At 28.1% G+C, this 21563-nt stretch overlaps 2 protein-coding genes across 2 annotated transcripts; both read right to left on the bottom strand.

The window, feature by feature from the left end:
* Nucleotides 1-425: 425 nt before the first annotated feature.
* Nucleotides 426-21499, bottom strand: LOC132940479 (T-complex protein 1 subunit delta). The gene is made up of 11 exons (XM_061008116.1): nucleotides 21269-21499; nucleotides 19979-20031; nucleotides 19753-19842; nucleotides 18648-18995; nucleotides 18424-18585; nucleotides 1729-1965; nucleotides 1425-1663; nucleotides 1128-1362; nucleotides 944-1057; nucleotides 797-842; nucleotides 426-732 (listed from the first exon to the last, which is right to left on the bottom strand). The coding sequence occupies exons 1-10, from the start codon at nucleotides 21372-21374 to the stop codon at nucleotides 822-824; spliced, it is 1605 nt and encodes a 534-aa protein (XP_060864099.1). The 5' UTR covers nucleotides 21375-21499; the 3' UTR covers nucleotides 426-732; nucleotides 797-821.
* LOC132940478 (scavenger receptor class B member 1-like) lies at nucleotides 3980-5932 on the bottom strand. Its single transcript, XM_061008115.1, has one exon. The coding sequence runs from the start codon at nucleotides 5707-5709 to the stop codon at nucleotides 4063-4065; it is 1647 nt and encodes a 548-aa protein (XP_060864098.1). The 5' UTR covers nucleotides 5710-5932; the 3' UTR covers nucleotides 3980-4062.
* Nucleotides 21500-21563: the final 64 nt, after the last annotated feature.

Below are 21563 nucleotides of genomic sequence, written 5' to 3'. Positions count from 1 at the left end.
TATTTAATTTGTTTCATAACTTATCAGCAGCACAGTTGATGCTCCCGAGCAACTTGCATCAATTTAACTTTGTATCCCAGCCTACCCAACAAGAATTTGTTCACTTTTTGACATTCACACTCTACCTCATACAGTCATACACGGTAACAATCATCCTATTCCTATACTAAAAATGCTCGTCAGTTCAATAAATTAGTTTAATTTTTTGGCCACCATCTTAATCTTTTAGGTATTTGTATCTTACATTTTATGATTGTTGTACATAATATAACCTTTCATTATATTTACCAAATGCTCTGTCATGAAAATAAAATAAGAAAATTACATTGAAAAAAATAATTAAGAAATCTTATTTTAATTGTTGAGTAATAAATTATGTTGGTAGTTTAGTACTACAAAAAAAAATTATTTTTTACTTATCAAAAATTAGCAGAAATTGTAATATTTATTAATCATTAAATTCATAAAATATACATTTGATCATAATAATATAAATAAATAGGCACTACACAAGGACATAAATAATAAAAGATTTAGACAAATAGTAATTTTTTATGTGTATTGTTATTAATTATTAAGTAAAAAAAAAAATTTCCAACAAAAAATTATTTGCACAAAGAGCAAACTTATTAATTAATTAAGCTTGAAATAGTGCTTAAATTAATTTTAGTTTTGATCCAATTAGATTATTAGGATGTTAGTTTTATTATATGTGCAGTCTTTCCTCTGGATCTGAAAATAAATAAATTCTTTAAATAAGAATGATAATTAATTTTTAGTATAAATTGTTACTTACCGGAGAAATTAATATGTAAAAACTTTTAATATCCTCTAGTATTGACCTAAAAAAATTCAATTATTAAGTAAATAATGTATGCTTAAAATGTATTTAACACTTCTACTATTAGTTGAGTTTTATTTGTGTACACAAACTATTACTTACTATATCATCAATTTTCAAAATGCTGCGTACGGTTTCTGAAGCCAAAGTTATAGCACTAATGGATACCAACAAGGGTTGTACAACATTTTCTTCTAGAATATTAGTTATTGCTCCCTGCAAAATACAATTGAAACATAATTGGTTTAGGTATATTATACAGATATTTATAATTTTTAACAATTACCTTTCTGACATTAATACCCGCAGTAACTTCGCCTTGAGAATGTCTATTACGCAACTCAGTAACTGTGGTGATGGGGTTAAGACCAGCATTTTCAGCTAATGTTAAAGGTATAACTTCTAAAGCTTGGGCAAAAGCTCTGTAACAGTATGCATCGACTCCAGTAACTAATCTTGCAAGTTCAGCTAATTTTAAACTGATTTCGATTTCAGGTGCACCACCTCCAGCTAACAATGCTCTAAAATGATCCAAAGATTAATATGAAAAATATAAAATTTATAATACTCTTCAATAACTTACCTATGTTTTACCAAACATCTGATAACACACAATGCATCATGAATTGATCGTTCAGCTTCTTCCAAGACCAATTTATTAGAACCTCGCACTATGATACTAACTGTTCTACCTGGGTTGTTGATTCCAGTGATTTGTACAAAATGACTGTTACCAGTCATGACATCTTCCACCAAGTCTGCTGATACAAGGTTTTCAGCAACAAAGTGATCAAGACTCGCAATTGGTCTACAATTCAATGTCTGGAATAAAATTTTAGCAAATTATTTTTCTATTGAGATTTATTTTTAAATTTCCAAAAATATACCTTGCAGACATAATCTATGTCCTCTCGCTCTATATTATTAATAACCATACATTTTATTTTGTCTAAGAAATGTATAGCCAATTCAGACAATGCATCACGCAATATTGACTTTTGAATCAATAAGACATTACAACCAGCTTTTTTAATTTGTTTAACAATGTTCAAAATATAAGCACGTTCTTCACGTAATACGCGATCCATGGCAGTGTAATCGGAAACCACCACATTATAATCCATCTAAAACAAAAACAAAATTAACTATTAAAACATTGCTTGAAATAATCATTTAATGACGTACAAATTATATAACCTTATGAGAGTAAAATAATATTATTAATTACTCATTTAATAATTAAAAGAAGTAGCATAGTATATTCATAGTAATTCGGGTGTATGGTGGGTCAATCCCCTCCCCTGATTGAATTTTTTGTAATTATCAATTGGCATTTTTTTAATAGCTGAGAGCTGGAAATTATACGACTTGTTAAAAACGGTATTCCTAGATTTTTTAGGCTTTAATTTTTATAAAAAAAACGAGGGGTTAGGAGTCCTTAGGAGTCACCAATATTTTGAAAATAGGATTTTTGATTTTCTGAATCGGTAATTACAGAAGATGACCCTATTAATATTTTACTTTGTTATAAAACAATGTAGAATATAAATTACTATTGACTCCACTAAAGTGTAAGTATACAAATTAGGAGAAGTAGAACTCCTTGTTTTCCTTATTCCCACTGACTTCACCTGTACATACTTGATAATTTAAGAGTTTACTGATTTAGTAATCAAAATACTGCCAATTGCTAAGAATACGTATGATACCTATAATAACTTTTTGTACAGTCGTCCATCGGTATGCTACCGCCTACTGCTAATTACTATCTCAAGTACCTGTGGGTGGTAGGCCTATATTGTTATTATAAGTCAATGGTGTTATTGCTGTACTTAATAGAGGGGGGCAAAAGTTTTGACCAGCCCAAATGGTTAATTTAAAAAACAACCAGTCGCAAACAGATATTAATATTATATTATGTTCGTTTTCCTTCATTAAACACATACATACTACATATGTGCGTATAAATATAAATATATTCCAACTATAAATTAGTAATTATTACCAATTTATCATTGTGATAATAATTTCTTCAATATAATATTTTCCTACTAATGTTTTTGCGCTTAAATAATATAATACTTAATTTAATCGAAAACCACTGGGCAAATCACCACGGGGGAAAATAAAAATCTAATTTAGAATTACATATTATTTTCTTAAATATCTATTCGACAATACAAATTCAAAACTTACTACTTAATACAATATTTATACTTCAGAAGGTTAGGTATTTTTTATTAAATATGATTTACTGCTAAATTAAAAGGTGTTTACTATATTTACTAAATTGTTGTGTTGTTGAAAAACATTGATTAATAGATTTTAATAAGAATTGTTTTTTATGTTTTAGTTCTATTTTTTTATTTTTGTTTTATGTTTTTAAATATTTATCAAATTTTAATTATTTTAGCATACATAGTACAGAAAAACCCGAAATTTTTATAGATACTTCACAGTTTGTTTCAAGAAATTACAGGTCGACATTTTTTTAGTTGGCATTAATTAAATTTCAGTCAGCAAATACTTGATCTCAATTCCCCCCTCCCATAAAAATTGTAGAACACCGGCCCTGAGTATATTATACTTTAAGACTCAATAATAAGTAATAACTCCATAAATATTTAATAACTTTAACGAAATAAACCCTCAACCAAAATAATTCTTCTAACAAGATCCTGATAACACTCAGATATAAAATAAATATTATCAGATTAAATACAATTTCCAATCAGAAATACATTACTTTTAGTTTCGTCGAATTATAACATAGGACCTTATGATTTAATTATCATGACGTCGTGTCATTAATAATTTATGATAAATATTAGATAAGTTAAAATTAAAATCATCAATATCAGAATTTATAAATTCATTATCATTGTAGTAATTGGCTAAAAAATTGGTTTATCACTTGTTCATTGTATATTAAAGTCTTTGTTCATAAATTATTAGTTATAATATATTATAATCAATTTCATCTATACTAAAAATTTTTTTAAAAATACAAAGATATAAAATTAAACATTTTTTACATTATTATAAAATAAAAAAATTAAATTCGTACCATAGTTTGAAGTATCACATAATTAACTACATTGTATATAATGTCATTATATTACACAATTATGTCAAATGTAAACGATTAATGCATTTATATTCAAAAATAAATAATATACAAATTATAGTAGATAATACATATTTTATTTAGTACAGAACAATTATTTATTCATAGGTAAAATTTGTTTCTCATTAGACATAAAACAATCTTTTAATATAATTTTTCTGACTAAAAAAACCATAGACAATGTAAGTGTCAACAACGATGTCCACTTCAACAATATCTCACCGAGGTTTATACTAATAGAAGTCTGTTGAAGAGTTCTCTTTATGTCGTCAGGAAGTTTGTCAACTTTCACTTCTATCCATGCTACTGGCAGTATTATTCCCTGTTTGAAATTTTTGAAATGCGATATCCCATCGACTTTCTTTAACATGATATTGACTTGAAACCTTGATCGGCCTCCCAGGGACACTCCCAACTTCGAATGAACATCAACAAAGGTCTCATGCAGCTCGGGATCTGGTGACAATCCCAGAATGTCTCTTCTCAACTCTGGGTCGCCCAAATAGAAATGTGGGAACGACATCATTACCGGGGCGCCATTACATGGCGATGAATTGAAGACTCCCGATGGAGGAAAAGTTTCTGAGGTGTAATAACAGTCGTTATCTGGGTTTGTGTTTGGAGTATCAAACACATTTCTGGGCGCCTGGAAACGGAATGCGGTCACCCCGGGTACCGTTTCGATGTCTTCTTTGTAGACCAGCGGGAACCGACGGCACAAGTCCATGTGGAACACAAACAGTTTCGACTTGCGGCTCAATGTAGTCGGTGGAAACTGGGACCCGTCGCTGCCATCCAACCGGTTGCACTCATCTGTCTTCCACACGTCCAGTGCGTCTAGCCCGTTGTAGCTGGTAATGATGCCGAGCTCGTTCAGATTGCCGACTCCACTGTGGATCGTGATCCGGTCGGGCGAGACGCCGCGGCGCCCTGTAATTATACCGAACTTTGACAGGTGGGCGTCCCTATGCACAGTTGACGCCAGACTTTGGGCAAAAGTGTATATGCTGTCCTCGTAGCCCCAAAAGTAGTCATTAATTTTTAGGTCCAAGAACGGTTTCACCATAAACCCGTTCAATAACAACGACATGACCTTTTGAGTAAAGAAAAACGTGTCAGCGGTCTTCGATATGGCGCTGATTAGCGGCAAGTTTGGTACGGTTATGGTCAATCGTTCTGGGTCGCCTTGCGACATCTCCGGCACGAACTCATTACTTCGCCGCTCCTGGTATGTGACCGTACCGTCAGCGTTGAACTCCACGTTAAGCCGTTCGACCGTCTCCCTATAGACAAACGGCCCTAGCTCTTGGACTATGGGCGTATCGCCGTATTTCAACACCCGGTTGATGTTGGTATAATTAAACGGATAAATCGACACGTACGGCTTGACGGGCGGGTTTTGCCACATGTTGTATGAAGCACTGCCCTGCGTTATAGTAACGAACTGTAAGATTTGGAACATGTATAACTCCGTGAACCACATGATGATCGTGAATATTCCACTGAGGGCGATCAACACGACCAGAAACAGAAATCCTGAAGGTATCGAATTGCTGCTGGTTTCACAGAGTTCCTGTTTCTTGGTTGACGAACGCTCGCGTTCTAGAGTTCCGATTTTTATAATACCGCTGTTGCAGAATTTCAATTTTTCGAGTAATTTTATAGCCGACCATCCGCCACTCAAAGCATTTCGATTATCGTTATCGTTATCGTTCGATTTATCACACGTTCCTGGCAACATTTTGAAGAGTCGTAGTTTCCTACGACGTATGTATAACTTTGTACTCGGAAAGATATTTCACGTATAACACAACACTGTAAAACTTTCTCAGATGCCCGGAATATTGCAATTTGTAGTGTTAAATCATTTTTAGTATTAAAATATGTTTAATGGGACGTCGTTTCTTTTCAACAATACTAGCAGTTGTGTTTCAATAAATAATAAATGTATACTGTGGTTAATTATCATTTATCACTAATATTATTTTTTTATTTCCTACGTGCTAGATAGATAAATAGACATTGGACTTGATGATAAACATTTACAGCTCAATGACGAATGGTTCGTTTCGGAATAGTTCTCAATAAAAACAATGTAGAATAATAGTTACAACAAAAGATTGAAATTAAAATCTTATTCGAGATCAAAGGGTATCGAGCGTATAATAATATATTATAAGTTTTTAGTAAATATTCACACCTTGTGATGTATTTCTGTGTAATTCTATGACATGCATTAAACCAATAACTTAAATTAATATCGAGCAAACATATTTAAATGGATAATGATTAATGATGAATAAACATAACCTACATAAAAGTTTAAATACGAGTAAATGTGAATAATGTTAATAACTTAAAATTATAATTTATTTAAAAACCTAATAAATCAAAAATAAAAATAATTCTATGTAAAATACATGGGTAATATAAAATATTTAATTATTTACAAAAAATCAATTTAAGTAACATTCAGAACAATATTACTTTTAGATTCTGAGCGGAGCGAGGAAGCTAGTGGTGGTTTTACAATGGTGTTTATTATTTTTTTTTTTATCCCGTATACAAAATGTCTACCTGTGAAGGAGTGCTTTGATTTCAACATATAGTATCTAATCTTTTAACGAATCGGATTAAGATGGTACTTTAGACAGGTCATTTATCGATTTTCTCAACAACTATTTAATGTCACGGGAAAAACCATAGAAAAATTACAAAAAATCGCTAAAAATGAGATTTTAATTTGTAACGCTTTGTTTACGAATAAAAAATTATAATATTATAATATCAATTTAACTTACAGGCTATAATAAATAGTAACAATATAAAATATCCAGACTAACACACCGTCTCCACAAACTTGCTTCAAGATTATAATATTTAAAAAAAAACCCTCTTGAAATTCCCTAATCCAGAAGTTCCCAAAGTTGTCGATTTTGACCAGCAAGGGGTCCATGTTAACGAAAAAAATTTAGGTGCATGAGATATAAATAAAGGTCTACAATGTGGCTCTTAGTAGCTACTATTTAAGGGGAACAATTTAGGCAATTTCTAATCTTGTCGTCGCAACTTGTAATCTTTGTGTTAGTCGTAAATTATTATTAGAGGGATTATCAGTGAGTGCGGTTTTATATGTAAGATATACAATTAGAATTTTGAAGAAATTTGAACTCGACAACAATTTATTTTCATATCGCCCCGACTATGTTCCATAGCACACATACGCGCATGCACAAGTCAACGAAATCACTCACGAAAAATATTTTTACACTCGCGACAATGAATAATGTTAATAAGCTGGAGAAAAATTAACATACTTAAAGATTCCAATTTCAATTTTGAATTCGTCAACCTTTTTTATATGATTTGAAGGAAACAGATTTTGGACATTTTTCAAAATTAATTTTGCTAATAGGATTTATTTAGCTATTAGGATTTTGAGTTGAAACTTTTGTTATTTATATTGTCTATATAATTATTTTTAAATTTATGCTGTTGCAATAAACTTTATATTATTATTATTATTATTATAAATTGCACTTTTAAGTGATAAAAAGACAAAAAAATAAGAAGATGCATACTTTAGAACATAGAAAAGAGGCTAACGAATTCAAATTAGTATACAAAATTAAAATTATAAGTACCTATGTTTTTTTTCGCCAGCTTATAGGTCTAAATGCATGAAAAATCCAATCGTTTAGAGCTGCCTTAAGTAAAAAACGCGTGCATCCTAATTATTACGAAAAACACGAATCCGACAATGCGATAAACAACATTTCTCGTCTTTTAAATAATTAAAAAAGGTGGAAAAGTGGGTACCGCTCTGCTATACAGTAGTTGTAAAGCATGTCGTTGTAATCGATGTAAATTCAATGATAAATTATTGTATACGAAAAACGATTATGAGCGGAGACGTTGTGTTATACTTGAATAAACAAAACTAATATGAATTTTTTTTTTTTTTTTTAATCTAAAATCTCATTGTTAGTGTCATTAACTTTCCGATGAACTCTTTTTTTTTGATAAAGATATAAAAACTTGTTGGGAACCTTCTAATAAAATTTCTTATATTAGCTATGAAAAGTAAAAATTTTATGAATTTCTAACTGAAAAATAATTTCTGACATTTTAAAAAATTATCTTGGCCATTAATGTCTCAAATGAGTAGAAATAATTTGAAAATTGTATCATTATATGCTAATATAAATAGTTGGTGAACATTTCAAGAGTATACGGTGAAATGCACCGTAATATCGAAAATAGATGAATAGATTTACCGCTGAACATCAAATATCGTAAAAATTATAAGTTCAAAAGCTCATAAAAAATGTATGTTCCGTTTAAGTAACCTTTTTTCTTGGTTCTAGGTAGTAAAACTTTTGTGGAATCTTCTATTAACATCTTATCTATGAAAAGAAAAACTATTATGAAACCTAACTGAAAAATAATCTACAATGTCTTATGACTAAAAATCACTTAAAAAGTCAAAATTGTTTTAAAATTTTACCATGTATGGAAAATGATAATTTTAACATTTGGTGAATATTTCAAGTATCTAGGATTATTCGTACTTGAATTACAACAAAATATCAAAAAATTAATAGATGAAAACTCGTTAATTAACCAATGAAAATCCTATGCCGTAAAAGTTTTAAATTCAAACAATTATAAAAAATGAATGTAACTTTCCGGTAATCTTTTTTTTTGTTTAAGGTAGGAACAATTGTGAGGAGTATTCTATCAACATTTCTAATGAAAGACTTATGAAATTGTAACTGAAAAATAGTTTGAAAATGTTCGACATTATGATGAATTTTGTCAAAATTTAAAAACTTTAAATGCCTAAAATAGAAAATAGACGTGTCTGTGTATTTTTAATATTTTTGAACTTACATTAATAAAAACGTATAAAGAAACTTGTATTACATTTTCAAGGTTTTTTACTAAGTAAAAAAGTTTTTACCGTAAATAATTCAAAAAATTTCTCAAGGCTATAACTAGCTCAAAAAGAATAAAAATATTTCGAAAATGTTACCATTAATGGGAAATGCTAATATGAATTTTTGATCAAATATTCGAGGGTGTAGTGTACTGTTATTAATTTTTGAGTTACAACAAGAAAATAAAAACGATTTTTTCACAAATTACCACTGACAGACAAACACACAAAATTGTTAAACTTAATACACTTTTTCGCTTTGCTCAGAATCTAAAATGAATTTTATATTGTCATAATTAAAGAAATTAAGGTAAAAATTAATACAAACGTACGGTTTTTATTTTAAAAATGTTCACTCCATAGATAGTAAACCCTATATAGTACATAGCTCCAAATATTAAAAATAGGTAAAACCGATTATTCTGTGCATTAAATTATCCATGTTAGATGTAAGTTTGATCCCAACCATGTAGGGATAACGTTAGTTATGAAGTGATTTTTATGAAAAATACCTGTTTAAAAAATAAATAATTCACAGTACCTACTAAATAGAATATAAGGTTTGAGTGTAACCAATTGTGGAAATAATTCTGTTTCTAAAGCTACTAATAAAAAAATTTTATTTATATAAAAAAAATCAAATATTAAAAAAATATACATAACATTTCAATGCAAATGATTAATACTGTAAGAATCCTTTTTAACCGAGAACTTAAATAGAAGATATTTAATAAAATAAAAGACAAAATTACTAAATATTGTACAAATAACTGGTGAGGGGAATTAATTATTATTATAAAAAAAATTAAAAATTGCGCATTAGGAATATAAATTTGGCTCTAAATTATTATTTTAAATACAAAACAGGCAAAATTTTTATAATATTATCAACAAGCAAAATTAAATATACCTAATTCAAATCATACGATAGTAATCGTAATTAGGTGTCCTAAGGCGTATATATCATCATAGGGTGATTGGTTCATCAAATAAAATTCAGCAATTATACTTAAAATAGGTAGTCTAATTTATGTTGTTAGAAGCATGACAAAAAATGGTAACATCATTATAGGCAAAACCACAAATATGTATATTATTTTATTTTCAAGAAAATTATTTAATACTCAGATAAAAAGCACAAATCATTCGACGTGTGTCGTAATTAGGTGTCCTAAGGCTTTTTGTCATCATTATAAATTAAAATTGTAAATCTTTTATACAAAATAACAGACTTTAACTAAAAATTTTTTTTTAAAAAGCTATATTTAAATTGGTTCTAATCAAGGGTTAATGGTAGTGACATCAGATATTATTTAAATTAGAATCATAATTTTCATATGTCCCTATCTAGCATAATGTCATCATATGTCCAAAAACATGATAGATTAAATCAACTTAAGTTTTAATTTTTAAAGGAAATATTTTATACTCAGATAAAAAGCACAAATCATTCGACTTATGTCGTAATTAGGTGTCCTAAGGCTTATTGTCATCATTATAAATTAAAATTGTAATTCTTTTATACAAAATAAGAGACTTTAACTAAAAATTTTTTTTTAAAAAGCTATATTTAAATTGGTTCTAATCAAGGGTTAATGGTAGTGACATCAGATATTATTTAAATTAGAATCATAATTTTCATATGTCCCTATCTAGCATAATGTCATCATTTGTCCCAAACATGATGGGTTACATCAACTAATTAAGTTTTAATTTTAAAAGGAAATTATTTAATACTCAGATAAAAAGCACAAATCATTCGACTTATGTCGTAATTAGGTGTCCTAAGGCTTATTGTCATCATAATAAATTAAAATTAGTTCATTTCGTATAATATCAGACTTTCAGAATAAATGTTATACTCAATCACCTTAGAAGATGTCGTACAGGTGTCCTAAGTTCAATTCATCATAGTCGTTTTATAACAACATAATTTTTCAAGAATCAATACATACCAGAAATAAACTTAAATCAAACTGCGGAAATCGTAATAATGCATCCTAAGGCTTATGTCTTATTATAAAGAAATTAATTGGTTGGCACAAATGAAATGAAATAATTTCACTTACAAAGAGATATTCTAACCCATGATAATATAATTGTCAGATCAAATTTTAATTAGAATCATAATTTTCATATGTCCCTATCTAGCATAATGTCATCATTTGTCCCAAACATGATGGGTTACATCAACTAATAAAGTTTTAATTTTAAAAGGAAATTATTTAATACTCAGATAAAAAGCACAAATCATTCGACTTATGTCGTAATTAGGTGTCCTAAGGCTTATTGTCATCATAATAAATTAAAATTAGTTCTTTTCGTATAATATCAGACTTTCAGAATAAATGTTATACTCAATCACCTTAGAAGATGTCGTACAGGTGTCCTAAGTTAAATTCATCATAGTCGTTTTAACAATATAATTTTTCAATAATAAATACAAATCGGAAATAAACTTAAATCAAACTGCGGAAATCGTAATAATGCATCCTAAGGCTTATGTCTTATTATAAAGAAATTAATTGGTTGGCACAAATGAAATGAAATAATTTCACTTACAAAGAGATATTCTAACTCATGATAATATAATTGTCAGATCAAATTTTAATTAGAATCATAATTTTCATATGTCCCTATCTAGCATAATGTCATCATTTGTCCCAAACATGATGGGTTACATCAACTAATTAAGTTTTAATTTTAAAAGGAAATTATTTAATACTCAGATAAAAAGCACAAATCATTCGACTTATGTCGTAATTAGGTGTCCTAAGGCTTATTGTCATCATAATAAATTAAAATTAGTTCATTTCGTATAATATCAGACTTTCAGAATAAATGTTATACTCAATCACCTTAGAAGATGTCGTACAGGTGTCCTAAGTTCAATTCATCATAGTCGTTTTAACAATCTAATTTTTCAATAATAAATACAAATCAGAAATAAACTTAAATCAAACTGCGGAAATCGTAATAATGCATCCTAAGGCTTATGTCTTATTATAAAGAAATTAATTGGTTGGCACAAATGAAATGAAATAATTTCACTTACAAAGAGATATTCTAACTCATGATAATATAATTGTCAGATCAAATTTTAATTAGAATCATAATTTTCATATGTCCCTATCTAGCATAATGTCATCATATGTCCCAAACATGATGGGTTACATCAACTAATTAAGTTTTAATTTTAAAAGGAAATTATTTAATACTCAGATAAAAAGCACAAATCATTCGACTTATGTCGTAATTAGGTGTCCTAAGGCTTATTGTCATCATAATAAATTAAAATTAGTTCATTTCGTATAATATCAGACTTTCAGAATAAATGTTATACTCAATCACCTTAGAAGATGTCGTACAGGTGTCCTAAGTTCAATTCATCATAGTCGTTTTAACAATATAATTTTTCAATAATAAATACAAATCAGAAATAAACTTAAATCAAACTGCGGAAATCGTAATAATGCATCCTAAGGCTTATGTCTTATTATAAAGAAATTAATTGGTTGGCACAAATGAAATGAAATAATTTCACTTACAAAGAGATATTCTAACCCATGATAATATAATTGTCAGATCAAATTTTAAGTAGAATCATAATTTTCATATGTCCCTATCTAGCATAATGTCATCATTTGTCCCAAACATGATGGGTTACATCAACTAATAAAGTTTTAATTTTAAAAGGAAATTATTTAATACTCAGATAAAAAGCACAAATCATTCGACTTATGTCGTAATTAGGTGTCCTAAGACTTATTGTCATCATAATAAATTAAAATTAGTTCATTTCGTATAATATCAGACTTTCAGAATAAATGTTATACTCAATCACCTTAGAAGATGTCGTACAGGTGTCCTAAGTTCAATTCATCATAGTCGTTTTAACAATATAATTTTTCAATAATAAATACAAATCAGAAATAAACTTAAATCAAACTGCGGAAATCGTAATAATGCATCCTAAGGCTTATGTCTTATTATAAAGAAATTAATTGGTTGGCACAAATGAAATGAAATAATTTCACTTACAAAGAGATATTCTAACTCATGATAATATAATTGTCAGATCAAATTTTAATTAGAATCATAATTTTCATATGTCCCTATCTAGCATAATGTCATCATATGTCCCAAACATGATGGGTTACATCAACTAATTAAGTTTTAATTTTAAAAGGAAATTATTTAATACTCAGATAAAAAGCACAAATCATTCGACTTATGTCGTAATTAGGTGTCCTAAGGCTTATTGTCATCATAATAAATTAAAATTAGTTCATTTCGTATAATATCAGACTTTCAGAATAAATGTTATACTCAATCACCTTAGAAGATGTCGTACAGGTGTCCTAAGTTCAATTCATCATAGTCGTTTTAACAATATAATTTTTCAATAATAAATACAAATCAGAAATAAACTTAAATCAAACTGCGGAAATCGTAATAATGCATCCTAAGGCTTATGTCTTATTATAAAGAAATTAATTGGTTGGCACAAATGAAATGAAATAATTTCACTTACAAAGAGATATTCTAACCCATGATAATATAATTGTCAGATCAAATTTTAAGTAGAATCATAATTTTCATATGTCCCTATCTAGCATAATGTCATCATTTGTCCCAAACATGATGGGTTACATCAACTAATAAAGTTTTAATTTTAAAAGGAAATTATTTAATACTCAGATAAAAAGCACAAATCATTCGACTTATGTCGTAATTAGGTGTCCTAAGGCTTATTGTCATCATAATAAATTAAAATTAGTTCATTTCGTATAATATCAGACTTTCAGAATAAATGTTATACTCAATCACCTTAGAAGATGTCGTACAGGTGTCCTAAGTTCAATTCATCATAGTCGTTTTAACAATATAATTTTTCAATAATAAATACAAATCAGAAATAAACTTAAATCAAACTGCGGAAATCGTAATAATGCATCCTAAGGCTTATGTCTTATTATAAAGAAATTAATTGGTTGGCACAAATGAAATGAAATAATTTCACTTACAAAGAGATATTCTAACTCATGATAATATAATTGTCAGATCAAATTTTAATTAGAATCATAATTTTCATATGTCCCTATCTAGCATAATGTCATCATTTGTCCCAAACATGATGGGTTACATCAACTAATTAAGTTTTAATTTTAAAAGGAAATTATTTAATACTCAGATAAAAAGCACAAATCATTCGACTTATGTCGTAATTAGGTGTCCTAAGGCTTATTGTCATCATAATAAATTAAAATTAGTTCATTTCGTATAATATCAGACTTTCAGAATAAATGTTATACTCAATCACCTTAGAAGATGTCGTACAGGTGTCCTAAGTTCAATTCATCATAGTCGTTTTAACAATATAATTTTTCAATAATAAATACAAATCAGAAATAAACTTAAATCAAACTGCGGAAATCGTAATAATGCATCCTAAGGCTTATGTCTTATTATAAAGAAATTAATTGGTTGGCACAAATGAAATGAAATAATTTCACTTACAAAGAGATATTCTAACTCATGATAATATAATTGTCAGATCAAATTTTAATTAGAATCATAATTTTCATATGTCCCTATCTAGCATAATGTCATCATATGTCCCAAACATGATGGGTTACATCAACTAATTAAGTTTTAATTTTAAAAGGAAATTATTTAATACTCAGATAAAAAGCACAAATCATTCGACTTATGTCGTAATTAGGTGTCCTAAGGCTTATTGTCATCATAATAAATTAAAATTAGTTCATTTCGTATAATATCAGACTTTCAGAATAAATGTTATACTCAATCACCTTAGAAGATGTCGTACAGGTGTCCTAAGTTCAATTCATCATAGTCGTTTTAACAATATAATTTTTCAATAATAAATACAAATCAGAAATAAACTTAAATCAAACTGCGGAAATCGTAATAATGCATCCTAAGGCTTATGTCTTATTATAAAGAAATTAATTGGTTGGCACAAATGAAATGAAATAATTTCACTTACAAAGAGATATTCTAACCCATGATAATATAATTGTCAGATCAAATTTTAAGTAGAATCATAATTTTCATATGTCCCTATCTAGCATAATGTCATCATTTGTCCCAAACATGATGGGTTACATCAACTAATTAAGTTTTAATTTTAAAAGGAAATTATTTAATACTCAGATAAAAAGCACAAATCATTCGACTTATGTCGTAATTAGGTGTCCTAAGGCTTATTGTCATCATAATAAATTAAAATTAGTTCATTTCGTATAATATCAGACTTTCAGAATAAATGTTATACTCAATCACCTTAGAAGATGTCGTACAGGTGTCCTAAGTTCAATTCATCATAGTCGTTTTAACAATATAATTTTTCAATAATAAATACAAATCAGAAATAAACTTAAATCAAACTGCGGAAATCGTAATAATGCATCCTAAGGCTTATGTCTTATTATAAAGAAATTAATTGGTTGGCACAAATGAAATGAAATAATTTCACTTACAAAGAGATATTCTAACTCATGATAATATAATTTTCAGATCAAATTTTAATTAGAATCATAATTTTCATATGTCCCTATCTAGCATAATGTCATCATTTGTCCCAAACATGATGGGTTACATCAACTAATTAAGTTTTAATTTTAAAAGGAAATTATTTAATACTCAGATAAAAAGCACAAATCATTCGACTTATGTCGTAATTAGGTGTCCTAAGGCTTATTGTCATCATAATAAATTAAAATTAGTTCATTTCGTATAATATCAGACTTTCAGAATTAATGTTATACTCAATCACCTTAGAAGATGTCGTACAGGTGTCCTAAGTTCAATTCATCATAGTCGTTTTAACAATATAATTTTTCAATAATAAATACAAATCAGAAATAAACTTAAATCAAACTGCGGAAATCGTAATAATGCATCCTAAGGCTTATGTCTTATTATAAAGAAATTAATTGGTTGGCACAAATGAAATGAAATAATTTCACTTACAAAGAGATATTCTAACTCATGATAATATAATTGTCAGATCAAATTTTAATTAGAATCATAATTTTCATATGTCCCTATCTAGCATAATGTCATCATTTGTCCCAAACATGATGGGTTACATCAACTAATTAAGTTTTAATTTTAAAAGGAAATTATTTAATACTCAGATAAAAAGCACAAATCATTCGACTTATGTCGTAATTAGGTGTCCTAAGGCTTATTGTCATCATAATAAATTAAAATTATCTTTATTTAACACAATATTACATAATTTATTAGTAACCATATTTGCACATTCATTTTATTTTGACGCGCACTATAAATTTATTAATAATATAATTTATTTCTGATAAATAAAATAAATCATTCCACATTATTTCAAATTAAGTGTCATGATCTGTAGGTGAGATGAAATTTAATAACTAACAATAAATATTGATTGTATGGACTAGAAACCTTTCTGCATTACGTATATTATTTCTAATACCTATGTATACACCTACTGTAATTTTGAATATTTTAACGTTTGTATGAATGCTACAGTTTGTCGTATTGAATTAATTAATAACAGTCATGTACTAATGTATGATGATATTAATATTATATAAATTAATAAATAATATTATAGCCTATTCGTGTTATTTTTATCTTTCATTTTTATTATGTCTACATCAGCGCAAGAACAATTGGATTCTATATTAAAATTGATGAATGAGGTAAAGATTATACAAAATAAAATGAACAAAATAAAACATTAAAAAGTTTTAACAAACGTTTAATGACCTACTGAAATAACTAAGCTAACTGCTGAAAACTCTCTTTTAAAAATAAAAATGTCTGAAATTAAAAATAAATTAATACAAATTGAAAAACTTTTAGTTTGTGTTTGATGTTTGAGTTAAGTTTATTAAATGAATTAGCTTATAGACAGTTAGGAGTTCAAAATATTATCTTATATAACGAACCAGAAGATTTAAATAATACACAAAACTCTATATCTGATGGCTATTACTTGAAACTTATCTTCAATGAAATAAGTTAGGTTATAACCCTATAAATTTAAACCGTTTGGGTAAACCTTCGGATCGGACAGGCAGTGTTGAAAATAACTCTTACGGTTACAAAATCATTATATCTGATAATACGTAAAAAATTATTAGCGTGTTAATAAAATTTGACCACAAAAATGTAATTATAAGCTCTATTTATATTCCTAATAAAGCACCTTTAGAAGACAGTATATTCAAAATATTTAAATGTAATTAACAATATATATTATAATTATTATCCCAACTCAGCTATACTCTGTCCAACAAGAGAGTGCAACTAGGCGGCAACCGAAACTTGTTGTAGTCGGCGCATCTCCTACAATCAGGCCCATGTAAGGTTGCCTACCAGTTGTTGATCTGACAACGAGTGCACTACGCCGCCTCGCATGGTGAATTTTGTAAACAAGCTACAATGCACGACAGGCGGCAGCAGCGACCGCATGGTGGTAGAAATTAGACTTTCATTTGGTCTCCTAGTTCCTCAATTTTAAATATCTTGATTCCATTCAAAACTATTTTTTTCAATTTGTATCCTTTAAATGCAATGTTGGACGCCCTTCCATACTGGTTACGAAGGAATATCCGGATTTTTAAATATTTTTACTTTAAGAAATCGTAGAAAATATCTATCTTAATATATTATTTAAATTAAATTATTAAATATTAAAATTGAATGCCAGGAAATAATAGAAAAACTGAATTTTAAAGCAAAAACTAATTTTATAAGAAATAATGATTTATTTACTTTAAAAAATATATTTATTAACTACTCATTTTCTTACCCGATAAATTCATTGATGTCAAATGCCAATTCAATAAAATTAGATTTATTTTTTTGCAATATAAATGATACAAAAACAGCATTTAATGTATAATTATTGATAATGTATTTCTCGTGGTTGAAATATACAAGGTTATTGCATATATACCCCTTCTCAATCAAATATTTGATGATAAAAATGGCAACGTAAAATGAGTCAATAATAACCAAGTATTTTGAATTTGTTAGCTATTGTCAGCGTATTTTTGATGATAAGAAAAATTTATATCTGTGATATCCCTTTACGCAGCCATTTTGTTTCCGATGATAACAATCCGAATAAATATACAATAATCTGTATATTTCAACCATGGTATTTCTATAAATTATTTTCTTTTACCTTCTCTCTCATATACTATATTTTAATTTGTATTAATATAAGTTATTATTTGTATAAACTTTTGAATTGTTCACAGTTAATTCAACTTTAATTTGTAATTAATTACTAATTATTTAATATTTTGTCAACTCTTATTATACTATATTTATGTTATAAATAATATGTAACCACCAATCACTAAATGTAATGTTTCCTCATAGGTTTGTTATACTGCTATATTATATATTATTACTATTATAAATGGATTTACTCCGTAAATAAATAAATAAATAGAAATAAATAAAAATTGTGTATACTATGTTACTTACATCAGTTTTTGGAGGCGATATACAAAATTGGATAAGTCCTATTTTAGCTTTCTCAATTTTCCTTGGACCATTTACATTTGAAGATTTTTGTGTAAACACTAGGCCATCAATTAACTTAGTATCTTCAACAGTTCCTCCTAGTTTCTTGATAACTTTAATATCCTATATAAAAAAGAAAATTATGAACACAGGTTTATTTATTTACAAATCATAATTATTTATACTTTCAGATCAACATTGGTATCTTTTGCAGGATCGACAACTTTTAAAACTGCATCAACAGCTAAAGGAGCTAACAATGATGATTGTTGTGAAACCACCTTAGAATTTAAAGCAGTTGAAGCACTTTTAACTAAACTTTCTCGATCAGTTAGTAGTATTGGAGTAGCCATATTTTTTATAATCTCAATAGATTTGGCAGCAGCTTTTTGGAATCCATCTGAAATTCCAGTAGGATGGATACCCTTTTGCAAAAGTTTTTCAGAAGCTTCTAATAGGGCTCCGGCGATAACAACGACACTAGTTGTACCATCTCCTGCTTCAACATCTTGAGCATTTGACAATTCAACTAACTAAACACAAAAAAAAATCATAATACCATGAGATAAACATATAATATATTGTTTAAACTTTAAAGATTTAATTATAGATGCCTAAAAAATTAATAGGAATTCACAAATATATGGTATCTATTCTTTAACAATGGAAAAATTGGGTACTTATTCATATTTAAATATTGATATTTTCTGAAATTTGAATGGAATAAAAATAAAATAACTATATTACAGTTAATTGTAATATTTTAAGATTATTTGGATTCATGTGGGTAAGAAAACTAGTAAGTAGAACTAAATACTAATCAAACTTAACCCAAAAAAAAATTAGGTAATAGTTAATTAAGGATCATATACTATGGATAGAGCTACAGCATTATAAACGCGTACTACCTGTTGAAGACATCATAAAGACGAGTCAGTACTCATCGCATATTTATCATTATCATATTTATCACTAGACTAGCGGCGATCACAGATGTACCAATCGTACGCGTGAATGCGTGATATCAATTGTACACATGCACATTTGCACATATTCACCCTAGTTATGTTGGCTTCAGATATTTAGCCTGTAGCTCAATCCATAGTATATGATCTAAGAGTTTACCTATGATTTACCACTTAATTTCAGTGTTGGTTAATTGTTCACAAAAGATGTTAGTAAAACAAAATAAAATACTTTAAAGATGATTTAATTATCTACAAATAAATATTAATGATTTATTACAAAAACATTTTTAAATGTATACAAATAAACTTAATTAAGTATTACCATTTTTGCTGCTGGGTGTATTACATTCATTTGTTTCAAAATTGTAGCACCATCATTTGTAATAGCTACTTCACCATTTGCCGATTGGATCTAAATATACGATTATAGAAATAAAGATATTTCAATATAAAGAGATATGTAAAAAATATAGGTATTTATGATGATAAAGTTCAAGTCCTAATAAAATTGTATTTATACTTATTAATAAATGTTAACACATATTTACCATTTTATCCATTCCCTTTGGTCCCAAACTTGTACGGATAGCATCAGCAACAGCTAGAAATAAAAATAATGTATTTATCATTAGTTAACAATAAGTATGTTGCGTATTTGGGAAGATATAGGGGTTAAAACTACTCCCTAAATTTATTCCTATGCATCACAGCATTTCAAGATAAATAACAGGTACACAATAACAATTATAAGATTAATAAATTGTACATAATATTAAAATATTGTACATAATAATAAAATATAATATTATTCATGGGTTGATAAATAAGCTGATAACTCTACATACAGTTTTGTACGTCCAATACGGTCCAATGTAACATTCTTAATTAATATAACTGAATTTATTTACTTGTTTTTTTATTTTATTGCAGTGTGTTGTTTGGTGATTTTGTAATAGTTACTTCACTATTGCTTATTTAAAATGGAAACTAAAAGACAGGGTGATACTGAGAAAGTCAGAGAGAAAAAGGAAACTCTTAAAAAAATCAAGTTGGCACAGTTTAGAGATTGACAAATGTTTTTCATCCATAACGACTCAGTTATAGAGTAGGCCTACATAGGTAAAAGAAAATAAGTACCTAATACATTATACTCTGTACTAAGGATAATTAATTACTAAACACATTGAATCTCTAGTTGAGCTCCAAGTTGTTTCCTGAGAAAATTGAAGATGAACAAAGGATGCAGCCATCATATTTTGTTAAAACATTGGTACCATATTTAAGTTTTTACATTTTGTGATGACAAAACAGCAAGGGCCGGTCAAAATATAGATTTCCCGGGCCAAATAGTTTCCCCAGTCCACCCCTGTCTGTTTGTGTTAAGCATGTATGTATATTTCCATTAAAATTCAATAGGTACAATATCCATAACAAAAATTAGCCTCTTCTTTGTTTCTTTTAAAATGTAGTGATATACCACTAATATATTGCCTACTACTTATACGTTAATCCGAATATGTTAATTAATACAACCATATAGAAGTTTTGAAATTAATAAAATAATAAATGTTGTTCTACATAAACAAGGAATCAAATCAACTCAATTTAAATAGTTAAATAATGTATAGGTACGATTTTAACTGAATTAACACGAAACTGAACTACAAGCAAGTAGAAAACAGTATAGTTTTTTATTTTTTTTATTACGCTGAAGATTGAAACGGTAACAATAAGGGTTGAAATCCAGTATACAATATTCGTATTAGTTTCTTAAGAAAAACTTAATAACTTAATAGGTATTCTTGAATAAATATAAGTGTCGTATGTTTCGCTCAAACCTTTAGCAGCTGAGATGTTGCTTTTTCTTATTTCAGCTGGTTTGCTCTTGTCTTTATAGGCATTAGTCGCCTGTTTGGAATCGCCAGATCCCGAAAACGCAACCATGGTGAAGTATTAGAACGGTTCTCGACGGATTGAAATGGATGAAAAGTTAAAAGCAAAAAACCGTGAGAACACAAGTATTCAGTCTTTCAGTCGGTATACAGTACAGGGCGGCCTGCGAACATATTACCATATCTATATCATAGCAACAACAAAAAAGATTGAATTAGATATCCAAAGTTAGCAACGAGT

The sequence above is a fragment of the Metopolophium dirhodum genome, chromosome 3 (assembly GCF_019925205.1).
Source record: "Metopolophium dirhodum isolate CAU chromosome 3, ASM1992520v1, whole genome shotgun sequence".
Lineage (NCBI taxonomy): Eukaryota > Metazoa > Arthropoda > Insecta > Hemiptera > Aphididae > Metopolophium > Metopolophium dirhodum.
Note: the sequence above shows the minus strand (reverse complement) of the source record. Positions and strands in the feature narration are given on the sequence as shown.

Bases quoted from the DNA above. Each gene is read 5' to 3' on its own strand.
- LOC132940479 (XM_061008116.1), bottom strand. From the start codon at position 21,374: ATGGTTGCGTTTTCGGGATCTGGCGATTCCAAACAGGCGACTAATGCC. The intron at 19,843-19,978 runs GTAAATATGTGT...TCGTATATTTAG, and splicing joins CAAAGGGAATGGATAAAATG to ATCCAATCGGCAAATGGTGA. The intron at 1,966-18,423 runs GTAAGTAACATA...TTTTTGTTTTAG, and splicing joins TATCGCCTCCAAAAACTGAT to ATGGATTATAATGTGGTGGT.
- LOC132940478 (XM_061008115.1), bottom strand. From the start codon at position 5,709: ATGTTGCCAGGAACGTGTGATAAATCGAACGATAACGATAACGATAAT.